The 25,052-nt window shown below is 47.6% G+C and overlaps 1 protein-coding gene across 4 annotated transcripts in view; it reads right to left on the minus strand.

Moving 5' to 3' along the window:
- LOC144828247 (sulfite oxidase-like) overlaps positions 1-25,052 on the minus strand; it is a 393,607-nt gene that overhangs the window by 98,209 nt on the left and 270,346 nt on the right. For all 4 annotated transcript variants that reach the window (XM_078686329.1, XM_078686324.1, XM_078686328.1 and 1 more), the window contains one exon: positions 21,933-21,999. In XM_078686329.1, coding sequence (XP_078542455.1) covers positions 21,933-21,988 — 56 coding nt within the window. In that variant the 5' untranslated portion in view covers positions 21,989-21,999. The remainder of the gene's footprint in view (positions 1-21,932; positions 22,000-25,052) is intronic.

The raw sequence follows: 25,052 nt of genomic DNA on the forward strand, positions 1-25,052 counted from the left end.
TGCTACGGGCTTCGGTACGGCCCCCTTTTTGTCTGCGACCTTTGACGGGTCGATGGATTTTGGAGCGGTAGGCTTATTCGGGTCAGCCACCTTCTTCGGTTCGGCGCCCTTAGGCTGCGTGCCCCTGTTCGGTTTGACTACCTCTGTGGGGTTGACGTTTTTTGGCTGATCAGCCTTTTTGTGGTCGACAGTCTTTTTTGGCTCGACGCTTTTTGGCTGTGCGGCCTTTTTTGGTTCGACGCCCTTCGGGTCGACGACATTTTTTGGCTCTGGAACCTTCTGTGGGACGATGTTACTGGGCCCTGGGGTCTCTGAAGGTTTCGGTTTCAATTTCGGAGCCGAGCTGGATGGCGGAGCTGGCGAAAGTTTTTTATGATCTTGGCTGAGACCTTTTGGCGATGCCTTGACCGGAGCCTTCGGTAACGGGCTTATTGGTGTCGGGGGCTGTGTACTCACGATTTGCCCCGGCGGGATCTCGTCATCGGAGTCCGAGTAGTCCTCGGCGGTGACGATCTCTAGGTCCGAGTCTTGAGCGTCCGGTAGGTCCTGGTCATCATCGAAGATGTTGTCCGGTTCCGGTGCCTGTCGCTGCATTTCTTGCCTAGCGGCCCGTCGGATCTGTATCGTTTTCTTCGACCGAAACTGGGCGCAGGCCGGGCAGGTTTCTTCCCTATGGTCTGGGGAAAGGCACTTGTTGCATACTGAGTGTTTATCAGTATGTGGGAACTTGGAGTGGCATTGTGGGCACCTTTTAAAAGGGCTTCTTTCCATCGACGGTCGGCTCACGTGGCGTCGAAAAGGCCCAACGGTCTGTGTCGACGACCGGATCAAGATGAAAATCTGGATGGAGTCGAGGGGTACCGAGCGAAAACAATACCGACGAGTTCGAAGGCCTTTTGGCCTTAGGGAGTAGTTAGTTTCGATTACGAGCTGGAGTGTAGGAAATAACATCCGAACCCAATGACGGAAAAATACAATCTAAGGATGGAGTGGATGCCCATGCGCACTATGATCCAAGGGAGGAGTCGCCTATCTTGTGATACTTCTAAGACTCTTCCAAGACAACAAAGTGCAATCATCCGGACCCAACACTAGGCGGCGATCTATGCACAGATATGAATTCAGCAGCCCACATGCCTCGAACATAAATGCTTTAAGCAAGCATGGTGCATGTAGCGTTAAACCTTAAGAGGATTGGAGCAGTCAGATGCTTTGCTGAGTAACCCAGCCTGCAGCCGTAGCCCAGTCAGCTCTGCCTATGGCAGCTGACAGAACGGGGGACTGAAGCACTTTCAACTCAATGCGCTTTGCGCGCCTGGTGCATCATTTCTTTCGTTTTTTAGCTTTTCGGAGCCGTTGTTTTGATGCGTTTATAGTGACAGGCATAGCAACTCCCTTACTCATGGACATGTTCTGACACACAGTCACACCTGGGACTGCAGTGTTTCTTACCAATTTCAGCCTGGCAAAACGGTATTGTGTCAACTATAATAGGCAATTAATTTTTGCACAGAACGCGAGTATGTTGAGAGATCAAATTAAAAGGATCTTGCTGAACTCCCACCTCCCCCAAATGCAGCCTCTTCTAGTCTGTCTCGTCTATATTTTATACTTTTTCTCATTGTGTCCCCATCACCCAGATGACAAATAATAATAATAATAAGCATTTGCAATGCAATATGTTTCACATTTGCGAGGGTTTAAGTTATTGTCATTGTAAATGACCATGCCTTTTATTGGTGTTCTTCAATACAGCTAAATAAAAGGCTTTCTCATTTACAATGCCATTAACTTAAAACTCTCGCAAATGCGAGACCTATTGCATTGCAAATGCTCGTCTCCTTCTACAATGAGGAGACCCTTTAACAGGCCATTGTAATGGGGTCGTTTGGTCCCATTAGACCAGCTGAACAAAAGTTAGCCAAGACTACAACTCCCAGAAGACATTATGTTTTCTTAAGTATTCTCTCTACAGTGGCAGGGAGCCGCCTGGTAACCGCAGGCTTGCTCTCAAGCGTATCTTGTTTCCCAACGTTGCCTCGGATATCACTCTCCAATGATTATCAGTCGAGCGGCGATTAGATAACGTCCCTGTCGAGCGGCTCTTCTTGGGCAGGCGGCTGGCCTGCTGCACGGAAGCCGCGTCTTATCAGGGAACGACGTCCAGGGGAGATAAGGGGCTTCCGCGTTTGCACAGGGGCCATCCCCGAAAACACGGGCCGCGTTCTGGACTCAGGCGTCCATATGTTCAATACAAAGAATGGGGGCGGAAAGCAGGTGGCCGATATTGATTATGAGATATTTTCCACAGAGAGGTCGGTGACCCCGTGGGCTTCAAAGATTAGACGAAGGACAACGAACAGTATGCTCATTTCCAATATTTTTTTTCTCAACTCCTGTATTCTCGGTTTTGGCTAGCGCCAAGCAAACCCCTTGGCCTGTATGAGCGTTCTGAGTATGTAGTGCCCTAAATCCTACAGTCTATAGTGACCAATGCCACAAAACGGTATCGAACGCGAGAATAATTCCGCATACCTGCTCTGCTTGTAACATTCATTAATTTTAATTTCTTACCCAATATTATAGCAAGTAAAAGGCGCCGTCGCCCCTCAACAACTCTAATCCCATCAGCACCGGCAGACAAACATGCCAGACAGCCCTGTCTCCATTAGGTCTTCACGCCCTCAACAGTACACAATACCTGATTGGTTGAACCAGTGTCCGCATTTTTAATCGGGTGCTAACAAGGATGTGATATTTATACAGGCAGCGCTAACAGGACACCACACAGAGGCCGCACTTTATCGGGGCGGCCCAGAAGCTGCAAGTCCTACATGGCATCCAAGATTAGATGAGACACTCTTTGCAAACAGGTGCCGCGCCCGGGAGCTCGTGCAGAACAAATTGCGGTGAAAGGGTTAAACATTAGGAGATGAGAAAGACAAATAGAAATACACGATTCATATAGGATTTACTATTAAAGCATGTAGGTTCGAAAATTCTCGAAGAAAATATGAATTATTACCACCGCCTTTCGCTGGTATTCGTTTTGAGGGCTTCGGTGTATAGCAGAATGTCGTAGAAATATATTACCCTACCGAAATGGCGTGAACAACTATGGACTATCAAATTATCACCTTGGTGAGAATAGATAGCGAAGTAAAAGTTTATTATACTTAACTCCACATCGATGTAATTTGGCGATATATAGAAGTGGGCAAGTTCATGGGGAGAGCCAAACCAGGGGTTAGAAGCCAAAATACGAGTCGAGACCTGAACATTTTATTATGCCAAACTTTACACCACAATATTTTCGAAATTACAAATAAGATAAAAGTTGTGCTAGATGTTATGTAAAACTACACCAAGACTTAAAAATAACAAGCATTTACAATGCAACGGTTTCGCCTTTGCAATGCCTCGGCACTGCCAGGTCGTGCATCCAAGGATGGAACGAGTAGTACAGAAGAATTCACTTTAATAAACTACCACGTTTACTTCGACTCAAGGTGAAGATTTTAGATGCAGTTGAGGGGCACTGGTCATGGTCCCCACGCAAGAAGACAAACTAACCTCCTACCTCTGGTTTTAGCTACAGGCGGCCATAAATGCCAGTACCTGCTGTGCTTATGACAGATACGTCCCTAAACATTTGATTTAATGGCCACACTCAGCTTGATTGATGTGGTTCCCCTACTCATTTTCAAATGCCTTTCCGCCACGTGTGTACCTCGACCAATAAAGCGGAACACGCGCTCAGTGTCTTGCTGCATGTGTGTCGTTTTCTTGCGGGTCACTCTTTGATGTTGGTTGCCCTTATGGTAAATGGTTCTCGGGTCTTTGGTGCATTTGTGCATATTTATCAACACTTAATTAGCAACACGACCCTGTGTGAGGGGAAAGGGTTCAGATATATATGCGTGTCAAAGTTGTAAAGGCCGGTGCACGAAGGGGCAGGGAAGGGTACCGAAGATACAGGTGCGTCCGTGCCTGTGACACCTGTTGCAGCGGTGACATGGGAGGCTGTCAGAAAAGTTGCACTGTGCCCAGATAGAAGCTGTGTGTCACCTTCCCTCTAAAGGACGGTGAGGGGTGGGGCGGTGCTGTCACTAGCACAATGTGACCGCTGTCACTGTAAACAACGTGTTCACACACCCGATGCGCTCCATCCCTCTCGGCGCAGATGTTCCTTCCATAGTACAAGACAGTATGAACATAGAGCTGTTCGTCGCCGCGATCCATTGGTGCAGCAGGTGCAGTGGCACCGAGGCCCAGTGCCTTAGTGTGGTGGGGGGTGCATTTCCTCTCTAGCACTAGGGCTCGTGACACACTGGGTGCTCTAATGAGTGCACGCATGTTTATTCCACCTCAACCATGAGCGTAGTGGAACAGGTATGTGGCCACTGTCACCCAGAAGTGTGAGAGGTCGACACTACTCAACCAGGAGGCAGGGGGAAAATGTACCTCTTTTGCCCTGGGACTCAAGGAACCCTTGCTACTCCAAAGCACCTGTCCTACGCATGGGTAGTAAAATATATCAATAAGTGGGGTACAGAGGGACCATCACACGTGCCCCCCGCTCCGTGACACACTGATGCACTAATGCTGTCGCCTCTATCGCTGGCCAAGAAGAGCCATGTAGAAGCGACAGGGGGGGGGGTATTGGGGTGGTTTTTCAGTGCCAATCCAAACGCATTTGAAAACCCCTTGTAACCAGGCGGCCGCAGAGGGACTTTGCTGGGGCCATACTGTTTCTGGTAGAACCGTGTTAATGATGACAGTGAACTGCACAGCGCTGCCTGTGCCGCTATAACGACTTGAAGGGTAGCGATGACGTCACGTCTACCTCCCAATGCCAGCTGTGGTACATCCATAAGGACTGGCAGCGACTCCACCATCACACTGGCTCAAGGCGCTCCAACTGTCAAGGCGGCCACCAGTCCCCCTTCACCGCCTCACTCATTCAGTCACCCCTGTTCTGAGAAACAAACTGTAGCGGCTGGATGGGCACGCGCCTGCTTAAGCGGCGTCTCCCTGGTTCCACAGAGAAGGGCGTCTTGGCGCTATGTGTGTCAAGGGGCATCCAAACGTGTGAAAAGACAAGCAGCGAGTGAACTTGGTTTCCCAAATACTCTTGAGGTGAGTTTTGGGAAAGTGCCGACCGTTCTCGCTCAACAGGGTCACACAGGGTTCCACAGTGGTAAACAACAGCCGGAATAGCCAGGCACCCTGAAGATGGCTTGCACGTGCACAATGCATCCCTTTCCATAGAGGGAACATTGAATGACAATTAATAATACGTCTAAAGACTCACTTTTAAATTTAATCCCCCTGAATGTGTGTGCATTGGTTACGTTAATTTCACAGCCTGCACTTGCGTTAAAACCAGAAAGCAAGCAGCGAGAGGAGCGCACAGCGCCCAAAGGTTTTGGAAACACTTACCAGGCTTTGAGTACTGGCAGCAAGAAGAAAGCAACCAGGAGCTTAGCTGACATGATGAGAGCAGAGATAACCGGGCAAAGAGCAGGCGGCGCACCTCCAGGCTGCCTCCCGTCTACGGTTCTCTGTATACTTCTTGAGTGCCATGGAAGCAGCGAACTCCATCACTTGGACTTGTGGGACGAAAATAGGTCTGAGCTCAGCCGGCCAATATTGGCTGAAAGCGCATAATACTTGAAAGTCCTGCCTAAAAGCATCCGGAGTGGGTTTTTCCACTGGACTCTGGTCTGCAGTTACACAGTCTCAGAGAGGGCACGCCGTCGGGGCCCAGGAACATGGCCTGCTTCCAAGTAGCAAAGTAATGAGACCCCGCCGTAGTTGTACGTTTTCTGCCTCGAGGAGGCACGGGGCTCCGGGCCATTTATTATGTCTCCCCCTTGCGTCCTTGTCGGAGTGCTGTGCGGCAGGGCATAAGTCCTAAAACAAGCTGGAGCAAGGGTCAGTCGGGAGAGCCAACCACATTGGCTCTTCCGACCACGAACAACGTAAAATAAAAGGCCACGGACAGTGGGCGGGCGGGAGGGAGGAGGCACGGACAGTGGGCGGGCAGGCGAGAGGGAGAAGGCACGGACAACGGGAGGGAGGGCGGGGGATAAACAAGACGAGGTAGGCTCGGATGAACTTAAGAGTTCATAGATAGGTTGGACAGCATCGAACACGGACAGTGGGCGGGCGGGAGGGAGGAGGCACGGACAGTGGGCGGGCGGGAGGGAGAACTTCGAGAAGGCACGGACAACGGGACGGCAAGAGGGAGGGTTTGGGGGGGGCGGGACTTAAAAAAAAGAGTCAGAAACGCCCATGATTCGCGTTCTGACGGGGAAAGAGTGATTGACAACGATGTCTTCCAATGGCTAGCCTCCATTTATGGAGCTAGCCAATGGAAGAAGGGGCGGTTTCAAGTCCCCACTACTGAGATAACATTAGATTTCGCCCTGTCGAGCACTGCTGCGCAGTGCTACCGCCAGGGCGAAACCTAAAAAATATAACTTTTTTGACTATATTTTGTTTGTAAATCAATAAAAGAACAACACATAGCTTTTAGGTAACCAACGGTGCTTTGCATGCTGGAATTTTCAATCCCATACTTTTAATAATTAAATCCAAACTAAAAGTCCCAGAACTCTTAGTGCTGTTGCTCAACGTTCAGGACTGGCTGAGGGTGTCACACAATACATCTTTCTGCTTGGCAGCTACACTGAACACTGCCATTTAGAACCAGCAAGCAACAGTTGAGGAACAAAATAGTGGTAGAAATGTATCTGAAGCACACTTCTCATGACTACCACATGCAGTGTTCTTATTTACTAACCATAACAAAGCAGCAAGACAATAATTTCAAAACTGTGCAGTATTTCGAGTTTTTGGGTATTGTCTTTCAGCTTTAACTTCAAGGCCTACCTTTTGAAACACAATCTTTTTGAGATGTTGGTAGTTGCATTTCTTTTTTAATTGGTTCGACTCTACTAATGCTTTGTCACCTATACAAGGCATGAGTAAGCTGCAAACGACCCATTTTCTGTGCTTTGTCACAGTAAATGTGAAAGGAGCAGGGTGGGCATCTTGTCGTGTGACACTGAAAGTTTCAAGAATGCCCTCTTGGGCAGAAGCAAAATATGAGTGCCGGTTGGGCTTCCCCCAAGGGCACCCTTCTGAGGTATCATTGCCAGTTCACAAGAGGCGCCAGACAGCAGTGTCACACCAAGTTCACACCAGAAAGTCCTGGAGAACTGAACGGCCAAAGATGCTGTCTCTCCGGACTTGGCTATCCAGGCAGTAATGTTTAGCCAGCATGATCAATGATGCCCACGTGGCTGCCTGGCAGATGTCACTGAAGGGGACTGCACGTCCCAAAGCAGTAGTGGCTGCTGTCGCCCTGGTGGAATGGGCACACAACCCTACTAGAGGCTCCTTTTTCGCCAAGGAATAACAGATTTTAATGCAAAGAACGACCCATCGAGAGATGGTCCTTTTTTACAAGGCCCGACCTTTCTTTACGCCCACGTAGCAAACAAAGAGCTGATCATCCACCCGGAATTGTTTTGTGCGATCCAGGTAAAATGATAGCGCACATTTTGGATCCATACGGTGGAGCCTCTCCTCCTCTTTAGAAGGATGCGGGGGACGGGAAGAAGGTGGGCAAAATGATGGTCTGCATGTACTATGTGGAAAGAGGTAACCACATTAGGAAGAAAAAAAAGGTCTAGTTCGAAGGACAACCTTGTCTGGATGTACAGCAAGGAAAGTAGGTTTAGAAGAAAGAGTTTAAAGTTCACTCACCCTGAGAGCAGAGGTGATGGCATCCAGAAAAGCAGTCTTTAAGGTCAAGAGTCTTAGAGGACAATTATGTAGTGGCTCGAAAGGAGCACACATAAGGTAAGTTAAGACCAGATTCAAGTCCCACTGGGGCATTACGAAAGGAAAAAGGAGGAAAGAGGTGAGTAATGCCATTAAGAAATCTATTTACAATAGGGAACTTGAAAAGAGAAGGCTGATCAGGAAGGCAAAGTAATGCCGAAAATGCCAAAAGATAGCCTTTAAGGGTGCCCAGACCAGAGCACAAATGTGTTCCATCTACAGGCATATACAGTTTTAGTGGAGGGACGCCTGGCTGCCAAGATGACATTACAGACATCGGGAGGAGGGTCTAAAGCTGTCAACTGTCGCCGCTCAACCTCCACGCAAGGAGGTGGAGGCTTGAAAGGTTTGGGTGCAAGACTGTCCCCTGCTGCTGCGACAGAAGATCCTCCAGAAGAGGCAGTCTGATCGGAGGATCGATGGCCATGTTCAGGAGCTCGGGATACCAGACTCTTCGTGCCCAGTCCAGAGCCACTAGGATGACATGGGCCCGGTCGCGCTTGATCTTCTTCAGCACTCTGGGTAGAAGTGGTATAGGCGGAAAGGCGTATAGAAGACCGCAATTCCATTCGCGATGAAAAGTGTTGCAGAGCGAGTGCCGCTTTGGAAATTCAAATGTGCAGAACTGCTGACATTGCTCGTTCTCTTCGGTGGCAAACAGATCTAACCAAGGCTTTCCCCACTGTTAAAAGAGACCTTGCATCACCACAGAGTGAAGACGACATTTGTGATCCATCATGCACCGGCGGCTGAGTACTGTTTGCCCTGGCGTTCAGGGAACCAGCCAGGTGTTGAACTACCAGGGACATGCCCTGACGTTCCAACCACGTCCAGAGACGGAGAGCCTCTTGACATTGGGTTCACGACCCCACCCTGCCCTGTTTGTTGCAGTGCCACATGGGGCTGGTGTTGTCCGTGAACACCTGCACTACTCTTCCCTTGACAGAAGTAAGGAATGCTTTCAGTGCAAGACGGATTGCCAGGAGCTCCAGAAGGTTGATGTGGAGCCGGGACTCCGCCGGGACCAGAGGGCTCTGATCTCCGCCTCTCCCATGACGCCGCCCCATCCCAGAAGTGAAGCATCTGTCACCACCTTGAAGTCTGGTTGGGGAAGGAAGAGGGATCTGCCGTTGACCCAATCCTGGTTCATTAGTCACAACTGCAATTGGTGTGCAGTGCCCTCCGAGATCTGAATGACATCGGAAAGATTCCCCTGATTCTGCGCCTACTGGAACTTCAGGTCCCACTGCAGAGCCCGCATATGCCACCTGGCAGGATCCACCAGCAGAATGCAGGAGGCCATGACGCCCAGCAGCCTCAGAGTCATTCTCACTGAAATCCGGGTTGGAGGCTGAAACATCGGCATCATAGCCTGAATATCCCGGACTCGCTGCTCGGGAACATATGGCCGAAACTGGGCTGTATTTAGAACTGCTCCGATGAAAATGAGCTTCTGAGAGGGAATCAGGTGTGACTTTGGCACGTTGATAGTGAACCTCAGCGAATGCAGGAGGGCCGCTGTATTCTAGACGTGGGAGACGGCAGCCTGGGGCGCACCCGCCTTCAACAGCCAGTCGTCGAGATAAGGGAATACTGGCACCCCTGATCTGCGCAGATGAGCTGCGACCACCGCCATCACTTTTGTGACCATTTTTGTGGCCTACCGTGACTGTAGGTAACGCCTGTGGGCTGGCAGGACGGGGATGTGGATATTAGCATCTCGCCAGTTCAATGCTACCATCCAGTCTCCAGGGTCGAAAGGCAGACACGACCTGAGCTAATGTCAACATTTTGAACTTCTCCTTCAGGAGGAAGCGGTTGACGTCCCTGAGATCCAAGATAGGACACATGCCTTTGTCCATCTTGGGCACCAGGAAGTAGTGGGAGTAACAACCACGACGCACTTCCAGGACAGGGACTCGCTCGATAGCTCCCATGGCCTAAAGAGCGGTAACGCCTTGACGGAGAAGGGCCAAGTGATTCTCTGACATGCAATGGAGTGTTGGTGGCATGGAGGGAGGGGTAGTCTCAAAGGGGAGGGAGTAGCCCCTTCGGACTATCCGCAAAACCCACCTGTTCGACGTGACGTTATGCCAATGGGGGATGTGATGGCGGATCCTTCCTCCCACTGGCAACTGGTGGCCCTGTAATGTCGTACTAGGAGGGCTTAAAGGCTGCTGCGATGGCACTGGTGGACTGGCCCACCTGCTGGCCCACAGAAATGGGTCCCACGTCCCCAGCCCCGCAGAGGCTGCGTAGCTTGCGCCGGCCTGTGGCCCTGGGTGGAACGTGGCGGGGTACCTCTTCCCTAGCCATGAAAGGGGCGAAAGGCAGACTGTCCCTGACCCTAGAAATCAGTTCACAGGACGAGGAGGATGGGTGGGGCGGTAAGGAATCAATAACTAATCTATGTCTCTTACAGATATATCATTACTGAAGGTAAGTAACTTGTTCATCTGAAATAGACAATTAGTTATAGATTCCTTACCGTAGAATAAATACCCCAGCAATACCCCGGAGGTGGGTCTGAGTCAAGAGTCACTCACCCCCAGTCACAGATCTGGGTTGAATCCATCATCATCCTTTAGCTCACTTCGCCACCTCAGTTCAGACCCATCTATATGCAAATCAGTCCTGACCCTGTGCCTCATGGGAACAGTCCAGTCCGAACTGCCAAGCCAGGTCTTCCCTGAACCGGAAACAAGCATCCTGGGACTGGTTTCTGGGTAACACCCTTCATCAGCCAGGCTAGCTTGAATCCAGTGGCAAACAGAGCAAGGGACCCACGTCTGGGCATACCCTGCCAACTTAGGGCAAACAAAGCAAACACAAACACAAGGAGATGATGGAAAAAACACTGAAACTTTTCAGACACTCACCCCCAGTCACAGATCTAGGTTGAATACATCATCATTCTTTGCGTTTGCCGTCTTCCGTTCATTGCCTTCTCTGATTGAATAAGGTGAAATGCCCCTCTTAGATCCAGCTTCGTATAAATCTGAGCTCCTTTAACCTGGGATAAGAGCACTGAAATTAGAGGTAAAGGGCACCTGTTTTTGATAGTTATTCAGTTCAGGGCTCGGTAATCTATACAGCTCCTTAATTCTCCCTCTTCCTTCTTAGGTACAAAAAACAATGGAGAAGAGACTGGGCACTGGGATGGTCTGATGAATCCATTCTTTAAATATATCTGAATATATTCCTTCAAGAATTGATCTCTTTTTTTCGTTAAGGTATAGATTCTGCTGTACGGGATGTTCGCCCTAGGTTCCAGCTCAATTTTACAATCATAAGGTCGATGAGACGAGAGTTTCTAAGCCTCTACCTCACTAAAGACATCCTTATAGTCCTGGTACATCTGTGGAACTACTTCTGTACGTATATTGCACATAGAAGCACCATTTTCACACAAACAGGTGGCCAGATTAGACTCTCTATCTTGATTCTCTCCATGACAACAAGACTCCTTACAATATTCCAAATTCATCTTAATTGATCTTTTCGCCCAATCGATTTGAGGGTTTTGTTCTGTTAACAAAGGGAGATCAGGAATTAACTGAAACTGCGGTACATCAATCAGCTTAAACCGTAGGCATTCCCAGTGTCCATCTGATAAAATGAGTTCTACCTTTTCTGTGTGACTCACGATTGGACCCTTAGAGAGATTCGTACCGTCTACTGCTCTCACAGCCTCACTTTTGTTCTTCGATTTGCCTGTAATACAATTTTTGTAACATACTTTAGATCACAAAAATTCACTGTGGCTCCCGAGTCAATCATCACAGGAATGTCTGGTTGAATAGATGTTCTGAATTTTAATATGACCGGTAAGGTCAAGTATGGCGAAGAAGATTGCAGCGTATTTGCCAACAAATGAGAATCTTGAGTTGTGATTTCTTTAGCATCCACCAGTCCAACCCATCCTACGGGTGGTGCCGCAAGTTTTCCTTCGGCGGAGTCTTCGGTTTCTTCTGACAATCTTTGACAAAATCGCCACTGACTCCACAATACAGACAGACATGATTTAGTCTCCTCTTCTCCTTTTCTTCCTTTGAAAGAGGACCTCGCACCAATCCAATTTGCATTGGTTCCACAGATTGATTATTTTCCACTGTCTTTACATCTCTGGTCTCATCCGGTAATTTGCGGTTCAGACTGGTCACGAACAAGTCCAGATCGGGTCCACCCCATTTCTGAAAAATATGATCCAAAGTTGGTTGATGAAGCTCCCACTCGTCATTGGAAATTGTCGATCTGCTGAGGGAATCCGCGAGAACGTTGGAAACTCCCGGGACATGGATTGCTGTCAGACTTATCTGATGTTTGATTGCCCAATCCCAAATTTTCTGGGCTTGTTGAGACAATAGAGCAGATCTTGTCCCTCCCTGTTTAAGTAGTGCATACTTGTCGTGATGTCCGTCCGAGTCAGCACTGATGCTCCGAGAATGATGGTGCGAAAAGATTTTAGGGTTAGGAAGATCACCAGCAATTCCAAGCAGTTGATTTGCCAAGTTCGTTGTTGAGCATCCCACCTCCCGTGGACTGTGAGTCCTTGCAGGTAAGCTGCCCCTCCTTCGAGGAAGGAATCCATGGTGATGACGAAGCTTGGAGCGTCTATTAGGAATGAGCATCCTGCTGTTACATTTCTCTTGCAAGTCCACCATCGTAGAGCGTCTTATTCGAGGAGTGATGTGGATGAGATCGTCGAAGGATCCCGAGACTTGTAGCCATTGTTTGTTGAGTTCCTCTTGCAGAGGTCTCATCCTGACATAGCAGTTGGGGATCAGGGGAATGCAAGATGAAAGCATCCCCAGAAGTGACTTGAATTAACGGACTGAAACGCACCTTCTTGATCGCAGTAGCTGGGCGAGTTTGCAAAGTTTCAATTGCCTTTCATTTGAGACAAAGGCTTGTGTTTACAAAGTGTCTTTGGTGGCTCCCAAGAACGTTCTTTCTTGCGATGGGACGAGGTGTGACTTGTTGAAATTCTTTGGAGAAACTCAGAGTGGAAAAGAGATAGACATCTCTGAGTGTGGACATTTGCGATTTTGAAAGAATTCACCTTGATAAGGCAGTCTAAATAAGGAAAAATCTGAATTCCCTCCAGTTGAAGGTGTGCATCCACCGGTGCTAAGACCTTGGTAAAGGCCCGTGGTGCGGAACGTAGTCCGAAAGGAAGGACATTGATCTGAAAATCCCTGCCAGCCACTCTGAACCTCAAGAACTTTCTGTATCTGGGTAGAATTGGTAAATGAAAATAAGAGTCTTGGAGGTTGAGGGTGGTCATATGATCCCCCGCCGTGAGAAGTTGAAGGATCTCTTGAAGAGTCAGCATCTGAAAGGATAATTTTATGAGATATTTGTTGAGGGAGCGAAGTTCTAGAATGGGACGCCATTCTCCCGATTTCTTTTTTATCAGAAAGAATCTGGAATAAAAACGGGTTCCTCTTTGCAATCAAGGAACTACTTTGATCTCCCCTTTTTGCAACATCAAATTTATTTGGGCAAAAAGCTCTGAGAGGTGAGCTGGAGGTGGTCCTTTGGGATGAGAATTCGGAGGAAGTTTTACAAACTCTAGAACATGGCCTCTGGCTACAATGTCCAAGACCCATTTGTCTGTTGTTATCTGCAACCAGTTTAGGTAGAAACGGGAGATTCTTCCTCCAACTTTTAAAGGGGTAAGTGGTAGAGCAGGTGGCAGTTGTCACTGCTTTGGTAAGTCGACTTCCTTCTGTTTTGTGAGCAGGAGGTAGATGGTTGCTATCTGAAGGATTGTTGGCGCTGGGAAGAGTAACGTGGTTACTCTGATAGGACTAATATTGTCATTGCTGATTATAGCCAAGGTTAGAAAAGGATCCGCGGCCTCTAGGCCCACGAAAGGGCGGTTTACGAAACTGAAGCGTTCCGAGAGATCTTGCTGTCTCGGTATCCTTTTTAATAGCCTGTAGGGCCTCATCAACATGCTGACCAAAAAGAGACTCGCCATCAAAAGGCATATCAATTATTTTAGCCTGAACCTCTTGGCGTAATGATGTTGATTTTAACCAGCCCTGCCTCCGCAGGACCTCGGCACCTGCCAGTTGTCGAAAACCTGTAGATGCAACATCCACTGATGAATCAATAATCTCAGCCGAGTTTCGTTCCCCTTCCTGAAGGATCTTAAGCGCCTCTGACTTAGAGGGCTCAGGCAACATGTCGATGTAGGGAGAAATGTCCGGCCACATCTGTCTTTCACATCGTCCTATGATAGCCAGGGAGTTAGCTGCACGGACGGTGTCGTTGCTGCCATCGTGGACACCTTCTTTCCAATAGCGTCCAAACGTCTCCCATCCCGATCAGGAGGAGCTGACAGCGGAGAGGAGGGATTCCGCACTCGTCGTTGAGCTGCTTGGGTGATAACAGAATCTGCCTTTGGTTGACCTATTAGACATGCAGGTGAATTGTCCGGTGCTTTATATTTTTTATCCAGGCGGGGCAGGACCGCTGGAACAGAAGCAGGAGCTTTCATAACTTTTAGTCCTTCCTGCCAAATAAAATCAATAATAGGAATGGACCGTATTTGTTTCCGTGGTTGATCTTTAAAATCGTAAAGGAAACAATCATACTTTTTTGTTTCCATAGGAAGAAGAAAACGCCGTGTAGTCCTCTCCATAAGAAGGTGAAAACCTCCAATGTCAACAGGAGGAGAGTCAGCAGGAGCAGGAGTTGAAGGAGACGGAGTTTGTATCTGGTAGTCATCCCATTCCGTAAGGAGAGATCTGTCATCCAATTCTCCTTCCTCTCTATCGTCTTCAGAGGTGTGAGCTTCCTGAGAGTGATGTGAAGGTACTGGAAAACGTGGCCTGAGTGACCTCAAAGCTGATAAAGATTGAGGAACAGGTGTGGGCGGTATAGAAGAAGCAGATTCAGATGGAGGGAAACAGCAATAGTAATCATCCAACAAGCACTGCAGATTATTTAGAAGAGCCAAAGGCATTTGGGCAGTAGGAATTGGAACTGGAGCTGAAGGAACCGTCTCAGGACAAAACTCGCCATCTTGATCCACATCTTGATACTTATGAGGAGTTTAGAAGGGCTCCTGGAAGTACGAAACCTATCTCCCTCAACTGATTCTTCATCATCATCTTCAGAATCCAACAATTATTCAGGTAACCTAAGAGGAACCTTAGCAGGGGAGATTGTAATTGGAGAAAGGACCTCCAATGAGGATCCACGTCTATGTAACAAAGAAGACGTTGCTGTCGACGGAGGCAGCTGTATATATGGTGTTGCAGACGATGTAGAAGATACTGCAGGCGTAGATGAAGAGCAAACCTAAAGAGCTGTATATGAAGACAGTGGTAGCGTCGACTAGGCAGCCGCCGACGAGGTAGTTGTTGACGAGGTGGGCGTCGATGGAGTCATCGTCGACAAGACGGGCCTCGTCGACGAGGCAATCGTCGACACTCTTTTAATCTTCGTTGTCGGAGGGTCAACGGTACACTTAATCTCTTTCGTCGACAGGACTGGTTTTACGGAGACGGATACCAGCGCCGACGGCTAAGATGCTGACGACATTATTATCTGTGGCTTCGGCGACGAGAAAGTAGCAGTCGTCGTCATAGCAGCGACTGAAGGCTTCGTCGACGAAGGCATCGTTGTCGAGCTCGTCGACGAGGGATCCTGTTTCTGAGGTAAATCTTTGTCAGAAACCTGTTTTGAAGTTAGAGACTTCGCAGTCTTTCTCGGGGGCGTAGAAGGCATAGTCTTACTCTTGGAAGGTAGAAGAGCCTTTTTTGAAGTAGAAGGCAGCTCAGCACTCTTGGAGGTATGCTGTTTCTTCGACACCTTAGCCCCAGGAGAACATAAGTCAGTGTCAGCAGTCCTCATCCTAGAGGACGTAGTCTGGACGGAGGCAATACTCCCAACTTCAGATAAGGGATTGTCCTGATCTTTAATCTTCTTTAGCCACAGAAGTAGAAGCCCTTCTCTGTCCCTCAGAGTCTTTTGTGGGAAAGTTCTGTAGATCTTGCAGTCTCTCACCTGGTGGTCAGTATACAAGCAGTAAATGCACTTCTTGTGGGGATCTTCTGAAAACACCCGGAGCTTCCCACAAGATTCACAAGGCCGAAAGAGAGATTTCTTTGAAGAAGACATCATAAATGAAGAATTCTCAAAGAAAAAACTGAGAAGAACTGAGCAGAGCTCAGGTAAGTCTCCCTTCACGCGACGTGCGGTAGAAAACCTGAGCCTCTGAGGAGAACATTCTGGAGGGTGCTGCCGCCTGATTGGCTGTAGTTTGGACTATATATAATGACTTGGATGAGTCATGCTAGTGGAAATGTTTTCCTATTGACTTCTAGCTCTTTCACTTCCTGGTTCTAATCTACCTATGATGTACCTATGTTATGCATAATTATTGCTATTTTTATGTACCGCGGGACACCCACTCAGACGACGGGGAATGATTCAGGCATATGAATCTATGAAAGATACCCCAATACTGGAGAATCCCAACTGCCCCCTCCACCTGAAAAAAATGTCCCTATCCTGTCCCCTGTCCTGAGCCCTACAACTCAGCCCCTTAAACACTACTCTTACCCCAGTCCCCTCCTTGAGCCCTAAAACTAGCCTCCACCCCTAAAACCTAACCCCACCTACCCCAGCCCAACTGCCCCCTCAGCCTTACAACTGCCCCTTTCCTGTCCCCGTGCTTGAGTCCCAAACCTCCCAACCCTCCCAGCCCTGAAAACTCACCCAACGCCCCCACCCCCAAAACTATCCCCAACCCAAATAATCTGTTCCAGGTCGTCTTCCAAGGAGATGGTCTACTGCACCCAATAAGGTATATCTCTGAGGCCTAATGCATGCTAGGCATTCCTGAGGATGACTCTCACAGTGCTCCCAAGAAATCAGACTGGATCCTTACTTGCGCTACCCTGACATTGCTGAGGATTGTTTGGACCGGAACTATACTATCTGGGATACTCTTTCTACTAAAGAAAAATCACTTGTCAAAACTACATGGAATATAAACCTATGGGGAAGTGTACAAACTGACTCTAAAACCCTGAAAAGTCCCTGGATGGGACGAAACGCGTTGGCGGTTTCAAACGTTTTTTAACAAAGAAAAATAAAGGATGAATTGGCACATAACATCGACTCGTCTTTGAAACAACTTTGCATTTCCTGATTGTATGATTGCTACATTCCATGTATAAAGTGTGCTGGGCTATTGTGTGTATTTGCATTTGGGTAAGCTGGTTGTGTTGGACCAACTTCCTAACCTTCAGGGGTATAGGGAATTGTGCCTCCAGCCCTTGGTTTTACACCTTTCCGCTCCTACGCTACTGAAAAGGGAAATTAGGACTTGTGCGGGCATCTATGCTTTTGATTCCCAATTTTGTGTATTCTGGATCCTTACTAGGTGCACATTTGAGTGGCAGCGGTCATCGAGACCACTGATGGGGATGCGGCCAGAACCCAGAATGATAGCACAGGAGTGGAAGGCAGTTCTAGACAAGCTGTGAGAGGAGATAAGCAGTCAAGAGGCTGGCCTGCATGGGTGACTGTTGGTGAGACACCTGACGGAGTATCAGCATACATGTTAAAGCTGCTGGCCCCAGAGAGACATGTTCGGGCGCGGTAAAGGATAGGGGGTCACTTGCATTTTTGCAATGGGTGAAGGCCACACTCTAGTATGGGCACTATCAACTGGACATAACTGTTGCTGCCCATTATGAATGGATTTCTTGACAGTAATGAAGTTCTGCTTTTGTTTTGGGTTTTGTTCAGGGTGTACACTCATTCAAATGCACCTAGTCTTGCAACACAACCCACTACTGCAGCGCCTCACAAACCCTAGAATACCAACTGTGTGTTTTCTACCTGCTTTCCACCAGCTGCACTCAGGCGGCCCGGTGGTCTCTAAACAGGGAAGACATGGTGGTATCTAATTCAATTTCATTGATATCAAAATAATCAGCCTCAATGTAAGAAGATTAAATAACATGACCAAGAGGACTGCTAGCCTGTCTGTCCTGAAACAGAACAGGGGAGATTTCAGTTTACTCCAAAAGACACATCTCTGGACAAACGTTGGTCACAGACTGAAATCCCGCAGATTCCCACAACAGCACTTGTCATCTGTGTCTGCAAAGAGGGAGGGGTAGCTTTATTTCTTTCTCAAAATGTCTGAGGGGACGTGATTTGTAAAATAGCTGAAATTAGAGGCAGGCTGGTGGAGTATCATATTCAGCTATTTGGTCAATGCCTCACAATAGCAGCTGTCTATCCCTCTAATGAGCACCAGGAAAATGTTCTACCTGGTACTATCTCTGAGGTATTGCAAACTCTGGACCCAGCTACAGTTGTGGGCTTGATGTGAATTTGGCAATGAACAATTTTTGACAGGTCTAGCCAACTCTTTGGCCACACAGGGGCCTTCTCTATCAGAGGCTTGGCCTTGTTTGTCATGGAAGATTTGTAGAGACTTACACACCCCAATCACAGGGACTACACCTCCTTCTCTGCTGCCCACAAAACACACCATTCGGTTAGATCATTCTCTGGGCACATCAGCATTACAAGCAGAGGTTTGGAAAGTGCACACAGAACCTATGTTACTGTCCATGCACCGTTGTCTATTGTCCAACGGTTGGATGGACTGAGCATGGTCCTTGGATCATAGAGACTGAGAGGCAGCAATATCCCAAAAAATTATAGCATTTGCACGGTCAATACATCTTTCTCTAATTACTTGCGGGACAACGACACATACGTGACAGTATGGAAACACTTTGGGAAGCACTAAAGACAGTGATTTGGTGGAATTGATAGCTATGTCGGCTAACGATAATTAGAGAATAGAAATGAGAGGAGATGGACTGCATGGTGAGGAAACTAGAAGCTATTCACAAGTGCACCAGAGCCCCAAGGGTCTGCCGCAAATAAGACAAGGCATGCGCTCACCTCAAACTATTACATTTAGACAGGACGGGATCTGCCCTACTTCTCCTCAAACACAAATTCTACATAATGGGCAATGCATGTGGCAAAAATGCTAGAGCGTAGGTTGCACACTAGAGTATGCACCATCTTAAATACAGAGAGGACAGAGGTCTCCGCAACACACAGACAGCTTCAATATTTCGGGACTTCTACCAGACACTTTACTCCTCCAAGGAGCTGAATGGCTGCCGCATTCCTGCATATCTGAAAGAGGTGCGAGTGACTAAACTCACACTGGTCCAAACAGAAAACCTTGAAAAACCTATTAGGGTAGACAAAGTGATCTCCACCATACCGAGGCTGAAACCTCTTAAATCTCCATGCGTTCATGGCTTCGCGACACTCTTCCATAAATCTCTCTGCTGGACTCTAGCCCAGTCCTCGTCAGGCTCTTTAATTGATTTGCACACTGTGAGGTATTTACTCGATCCATGCTAGAGGTATCCATCACATGCCTTCCCAAGTCAGAGAAGAATAAATAGCTATGTAGCTCATACAGACCTATGTCCCAAGGTGACTTTCGTCACCATTAGCATTTGCTTTACCTAGGGAGCCACTGGCCCAAAGCATCTAGACAGTTCCAAGCATTACAGGAGCACGATTTGACAGAGAAACTCGCATCAGATGACGTGACTGTGGCATTAACAGGCCTTCTTGCCTCATTGCCTTCTCTAATATGAGTTGTATCACTGTGGGGGTGTTTCTGGCTTTAAAGTTAACCTACAGAAATCACAAGTACTAAACCTAACAGTCACACAGACTCATCGGGCTCACCCATGAGCCCAATAAGCAATCTTATGGGCAGAGACTCCCATCCCACATCTAGTCGTACAACTGTCCCCTACAGCCTCAGATACAGCCAAGATTCATTATCACTTCCTTCTCAGACAAGTGAAATCACATTTATTCCCCAGCAGGAGCCAGAACAGGATCACTTTGATAGTTAGAATTGCCCCCTAAAAACGGACTATCTTGCCTAAAGTACTATTTGCGTTCTAATCCCATCCACTGAACCCTCCTCACAACGCCTTACATACACTGCAAACAGAAAGTAACAGTTTTTTTTGAGGCGGAAGAGGCCCACAAGCACCGCAACTTGATTTATGGACCTACCAATGATGGAGGTCAAGAAATGCCCGAATACACACACTACTATCAGACAGCACAACTCCAGTACATGGTGCAATGGGGCCGTGCAGAATCAGAAAAGCACTGGTGCTTCATGGATCAAGCACTTGCTGGAGTACACACACTCGGAGGGTCTCTTGGTTACAATGGAGGCACAGGACATGAAGTTTGGACTCCACTCCTATAAACAGGACCACTCTGACAGTCTGTGACACTTCCTGTGAGAAAAGGGCTAATGTCATACCCATAGCCAAAGAACCCTCTTTTTGCTAATCCAGACTTCACACTAGGCCTCCAAACGGAGTGCTTTGTGCATTGGCAAGTAGCAGGCTACAAAATAATTGCCAGGATGTTCAATACAGAAGGGATCATTCCCCTTGACAAACTACATATCGAGTTTGATGTCCCCGAGTCCAACCATATGCAATAAATACAGATCAGGATTTGGGTGACATCATTCCATTACGCCGCTCGCAAATAGACTGCTTACACCATTCGAGAATGGATCCTCCTAAAGAACAAAGAGAGTCTCTTGATAACAGAGCTATACACTCCCTTACCACAGCACCCCGCCCCCCCAATAAGAGAAAAATACAGAAAAGAAACGACGGGAAACAGATCTGGAGAGGACAATTACACACAAGGAATGGAAAGACAGTTTCTAACGATCAAGTCATGCAGCACGCAACACGTCTAGTAAAGACACTGCCACCAAGATTGCATCATACTGGTACGTGATTCCACCCTGGGTGCAGAAATGGTGTCCACAGCGTAGCAAAGAATGCTAGTGAGGCCGCAAGGGTACTGGATCTCTGTTGCATTTGCCCAAAACTGGTGGTGGGTTTTAGGTGATCGACAAATTGTTTGATACACAAATTTAGCGCCTCCCAATATATGTCATATTAGGTTTGCCTAACCCCTTAATATATTCACTGAAGTCTTTAAAAGGCCGGCAAATGGCATTAGCTTTCGGAAAGGCACTACAAGCTATCCTCTCCTTATGGGGCTCGGACAGAATCCCAAACTACACGGCATGGCTTAACAAACATGGCACTTATTGAGCATGGAAAAGCTCACCTTCTCCGCAGAGCATAACACATAAAGTTACCATCCTGGCCCCCTTCATTAATCCCCTTTCATCTGAGTTTAATGAGCTGACCTGCCCAACATTTCTTAAACTATTACATCTGATTCTCCCTTCATAGGAAGATTCGGAGGCCACTTGCTGATAAGGTGCGAGTGGACTGCAGTACAGAGGGTCAACAGCCTTGGGATCCCATGGGACGGTGATACGGCAGTGACACCTAAGGTATCTTTTTGAATGAGTGTAAAAGGGGTGGGCATCTGAGGGAGCAGGGTTGCTTGTAAGGTTTGGGTTCTTTACTCTTCCTCTTGCGACAAAGGTAGCCAGCCTTCACATTGTAGGTGTCAGAGATGTGTAATGTCCTGTTTTCTTCATCAAATTTAATAAACAGAATTGGGGGAAAATTATATTCCTCAGATGTATATGTTTTGCCAACTCCCTTCAAATTCCACTGCTGCATTTCCAGAGACTATTACCTGTGTCTGCCTTGTCTCCACTCATCCATATTGTTGTATTTGTTTGCCCTTGAGATGGTGGAAACATTTCATTTATTCTGCCTGTCATCTAAAAGTGGAATATTTTAATGTTTCTTTCACATTTCCAGGCCCTCCCTCTGCGGGGTGTTTGAATGTCTCCGCCATGTCTTACCCATTCGTGCACTATTTTATTCATATCTGAAAAGCAGCTATCTTTATGGGGTAATCACTGCAAAAACTGCTTCATATTGGTAGCTCTCTGGAAAGTGGCCTCCAAAACTGGACTCGCTAAGCCTTATGTGGCCTTGAGAACAGAATGTTCCTCAAAACTGAGTGTAGTATTCCAGAAGTACCTATACTCCATAGAAAGTTGGATTTTGCAGTGGGCTGCACTTGCTTACCTGCACCTCTTCTGCAGGATTCGCAGGACAGGCGTGGTCTGTCTCAGGAGATGCATTCCAGCAGAGCCTGTAAGAACAGAAGGGAGGATGAGAGAAGGGCATCATAGAGGGAGGAGAGAAGAAACAAGTATACTGAAGTGGGTCCCACACAGCTCTAGCAGTAGACTGCATTTCAATCAAAACCAACATCCACGCACAGCTTCTCCAAATGTGCCTCAATTCTGATCTGCAGAGTCTTTGCTATTTCAATACTTAGCGCTCTGATAAAGCACCTCAGTTCTAATCTGGAGAGACCCATTCTATTACAGTACTGGGACCCATAAATCTACCAATGAAACAAAATCCAACCTTTCAATTATTACCCCCCCCCCCATCCAATTTAGGAACAGAGACCTACAAGTAGTTCTGCCAATGCATCTCAATTTACACCTGCACCAACTCCTGCTGTTCGTGTACTTATTCCCACACTGCACCTTACTCCAGGTCTGTGTTTTCTTGTACTCTTTCGTACAACTTAATGGGGCTTTGGGTTGAGCAGGGTAACAAGAGCCTTACCAACCTTCCCCAACCAGGGTCTTCGAGCGAGTGATGCAGGACAGAGGTCTGCTGGGCAGGTGTTGGTCAGGTGGCACACAGGGGTGGGACTTGAGGGTTGAAAGGCTTTAGGCAGTTAGATAGAGTGTTGGTAGTAATTTGTGCAGTATAGAGGTACTTAGTAGGCCAAGGAATACAGTGGATTTAGGGTTTGAGTAGTGATGGTGTTTTTCAAGAGTAATGGCCAACGAAAAAGTTATTGAGGCACTGCATAGTCTGCAGTAGGTGAGAAGGGTCGACTTAATAAAGCTGGGAGTGTTAGTAAACAAAAGATGATGGGCGGAGTGCAGAAGCATTTCAACCACTCACCCCACGTCAAGAGATCTGGGTTTAATCCATTGTCACTTTGCTCACTATGCTACCTAAGTTTGGACCCAGCCATATTCAAATCAGTCTTAATCCTGCTCCTCAAGGGAGCAGTTCAGCCCAAAATGCCAGGCCAGGTCCTCCCTGGACCAGAAACAAGTATCCTGGGACCGGTTTTGAGGTATCACCTCTCATCAGCCAGGCTGTCTTGAATCCAGTGGCACAGCCAGCAAGGGACCACATCTGGGCAGACCCTTGGCCACTTAGTGTTAGAGCAGTATGGACTGCTTCAGGCAATACACTCAACGAGACACACAGGGTGGGGTGGAGGTGGAGATGGCGGCCACAGTACTGGTGTGCATGCCACCAAATGTCAAAGTGATATAATCACTGGCGAAGTCTGCAGGTCTCGCCTATGCAAGAGCTACTGGCTTTGCCAATGTGTTTTAGCCATGCAGTACACCAGCGTGGGTAAAAAAAAGTTAGTGGTGTGAAGTGTCGTACAATGGAATGGCAAAGTGTGGAGTGAATTGACGTGGCATTGTGTGAAGCTGAGTAGAGTGACATACACTGGAGTTGCATGGAGTAGAGTGGGCTGGTGTAGAGTGGGCTGGCGTAGAGTGTTGCAGAGTATAGTGGCTTAGAGTGCAGTGGCTTTGAATTCAGCTGCATCAACTGCAGCATCATAAAATGCAATGCCATAGATTTGAATACAGTGGTGCAGTGTGGAGTGACGCAGAGTGTGGTGCAGAGCAGAGTGGCGGAGAGTGCAGTGGCGGAGAGTGCAGCAGTGTAGAGTGGTACAGAGTGGAGTGGCAAAGAGTTGAGTGAGGGCAGTGACGCAGTGTAGAGTCAAGTGGCACAGACTGTAGTGGCGTAGGGTGGTGCAGACTATAGTGTAGTAGTGTGCAGTGACATAGAGTGCAGTTGTGTAGAGTACAGTGGTCAAGAGTAGAGTAGCATAGAGTGTAGGGGCATAGAGTGGAGTGGTGCTAAGTGGAGTAGAATGGCGTGGAGTACAGTGGTGTGAGTGGATTGTTTCAGAGTAGAGTGAAGTGGCATGGAGTTGTGCAGGGTAGAGTGCAGTTGCGTAGAGAGGCATAGAGTGTAATGGTGTAAAGTAAAGTGGTGTTGAGTGCAGTGGCATAGAGTGCAGTAGTGCAGAGTAGATTAAAGTGGCGTACAATAGATTGGCACATAGTGCAGGGACATAGAGTTGAGTGTTACAGAGTAAAGTGCACTGGTGTAGAGTATATTGGCAGAGTGCAGTGGAATAGAGTGGAGTTGTGCAGACTAGAGTAGATGTGTGTGGGCTAGACTGGAGTGGTGTTGAATGCAGTGGTGTAGAGTAGGGTGGCAAAGAGTGAACTGGCATACAGCAGAGTGGTCAGGGTAGAGTAGAGAGGCATAGTGAGAAGTGGCACAGTGAGCTGTGGCATAGAGAGGTGCAGAGTGCAGTGGTGTGGAGAGGTGTAAAATGAAGTGGTGCAGTGTAGACTGGAGTGTAGAGTGGAGTTTGCATGACATGGTAGTGCACTGCCATTACAGACAACATATTTTCAATTTAGATTATCATTACATTTGCAGACATACAGTTTTACTAATAAAACAAACAGTGCACAAACGAAAATGTGTGGGAATTGCATTACATAGTGTAATTATTTGTTTTGATCATATTAAAGTATTTGTTTCCAACACACTTCAGAAATGAGCTTGATTTGTGTTCCCAATTCTGATATATTCAGAAATACTTACACAGTTCACTTAAACGTTATGTGGAGAAAAAAACTCTTTCCTACTCCCAGTATCCCTCAAGATTGTCACATAAATCCTCTCACTTTAAAGTCAGAAAAAGAAAAGATAACAAGCGCCCTCGGAAGACAGCCACTGATGCACAGCAAATGTGACACGATAAGATCAAGATTTACAGGCCCGTTACAGAAAGGGAGTTTGTGGAAGAATACAGTAAATACGCTTTAGGGAAAGGGTGGGACGAACTGAACCCGGGCAGCCTAAAGCAAATAACGCCAGAATATATAGGAAGCCAGAAAATGTGAGTCACAAAGCCAATGGTAATCAAAGGGTGGAATGCATCCCTAGGTCAACTTTTCTGAAAGCCCTACACAATGTCTTTAGCAAACGGTACTCTATGACCGAAAAAGGGCCTCACTGTAAAGCTGGAGTGAACTTCTGAGGTCGAACAGGAGGGAGGAGTAAAGT

This window comes from Lissotriton helveticus, chromosome 1_1, assembly GCF_964261635.1.
Source record: "Lissotriton helveticus chromosome 1_1, aLisHel1.1, whole genome shotgun sequence".
In the NCBI taxonomy this organism is placed as follows: domain Eukaryota; kingdom Metazoa; phylum Chordata; class Amphibia; order Caudata; family Salamandridae; genus Lissotriton; species Lissotriton helveticus.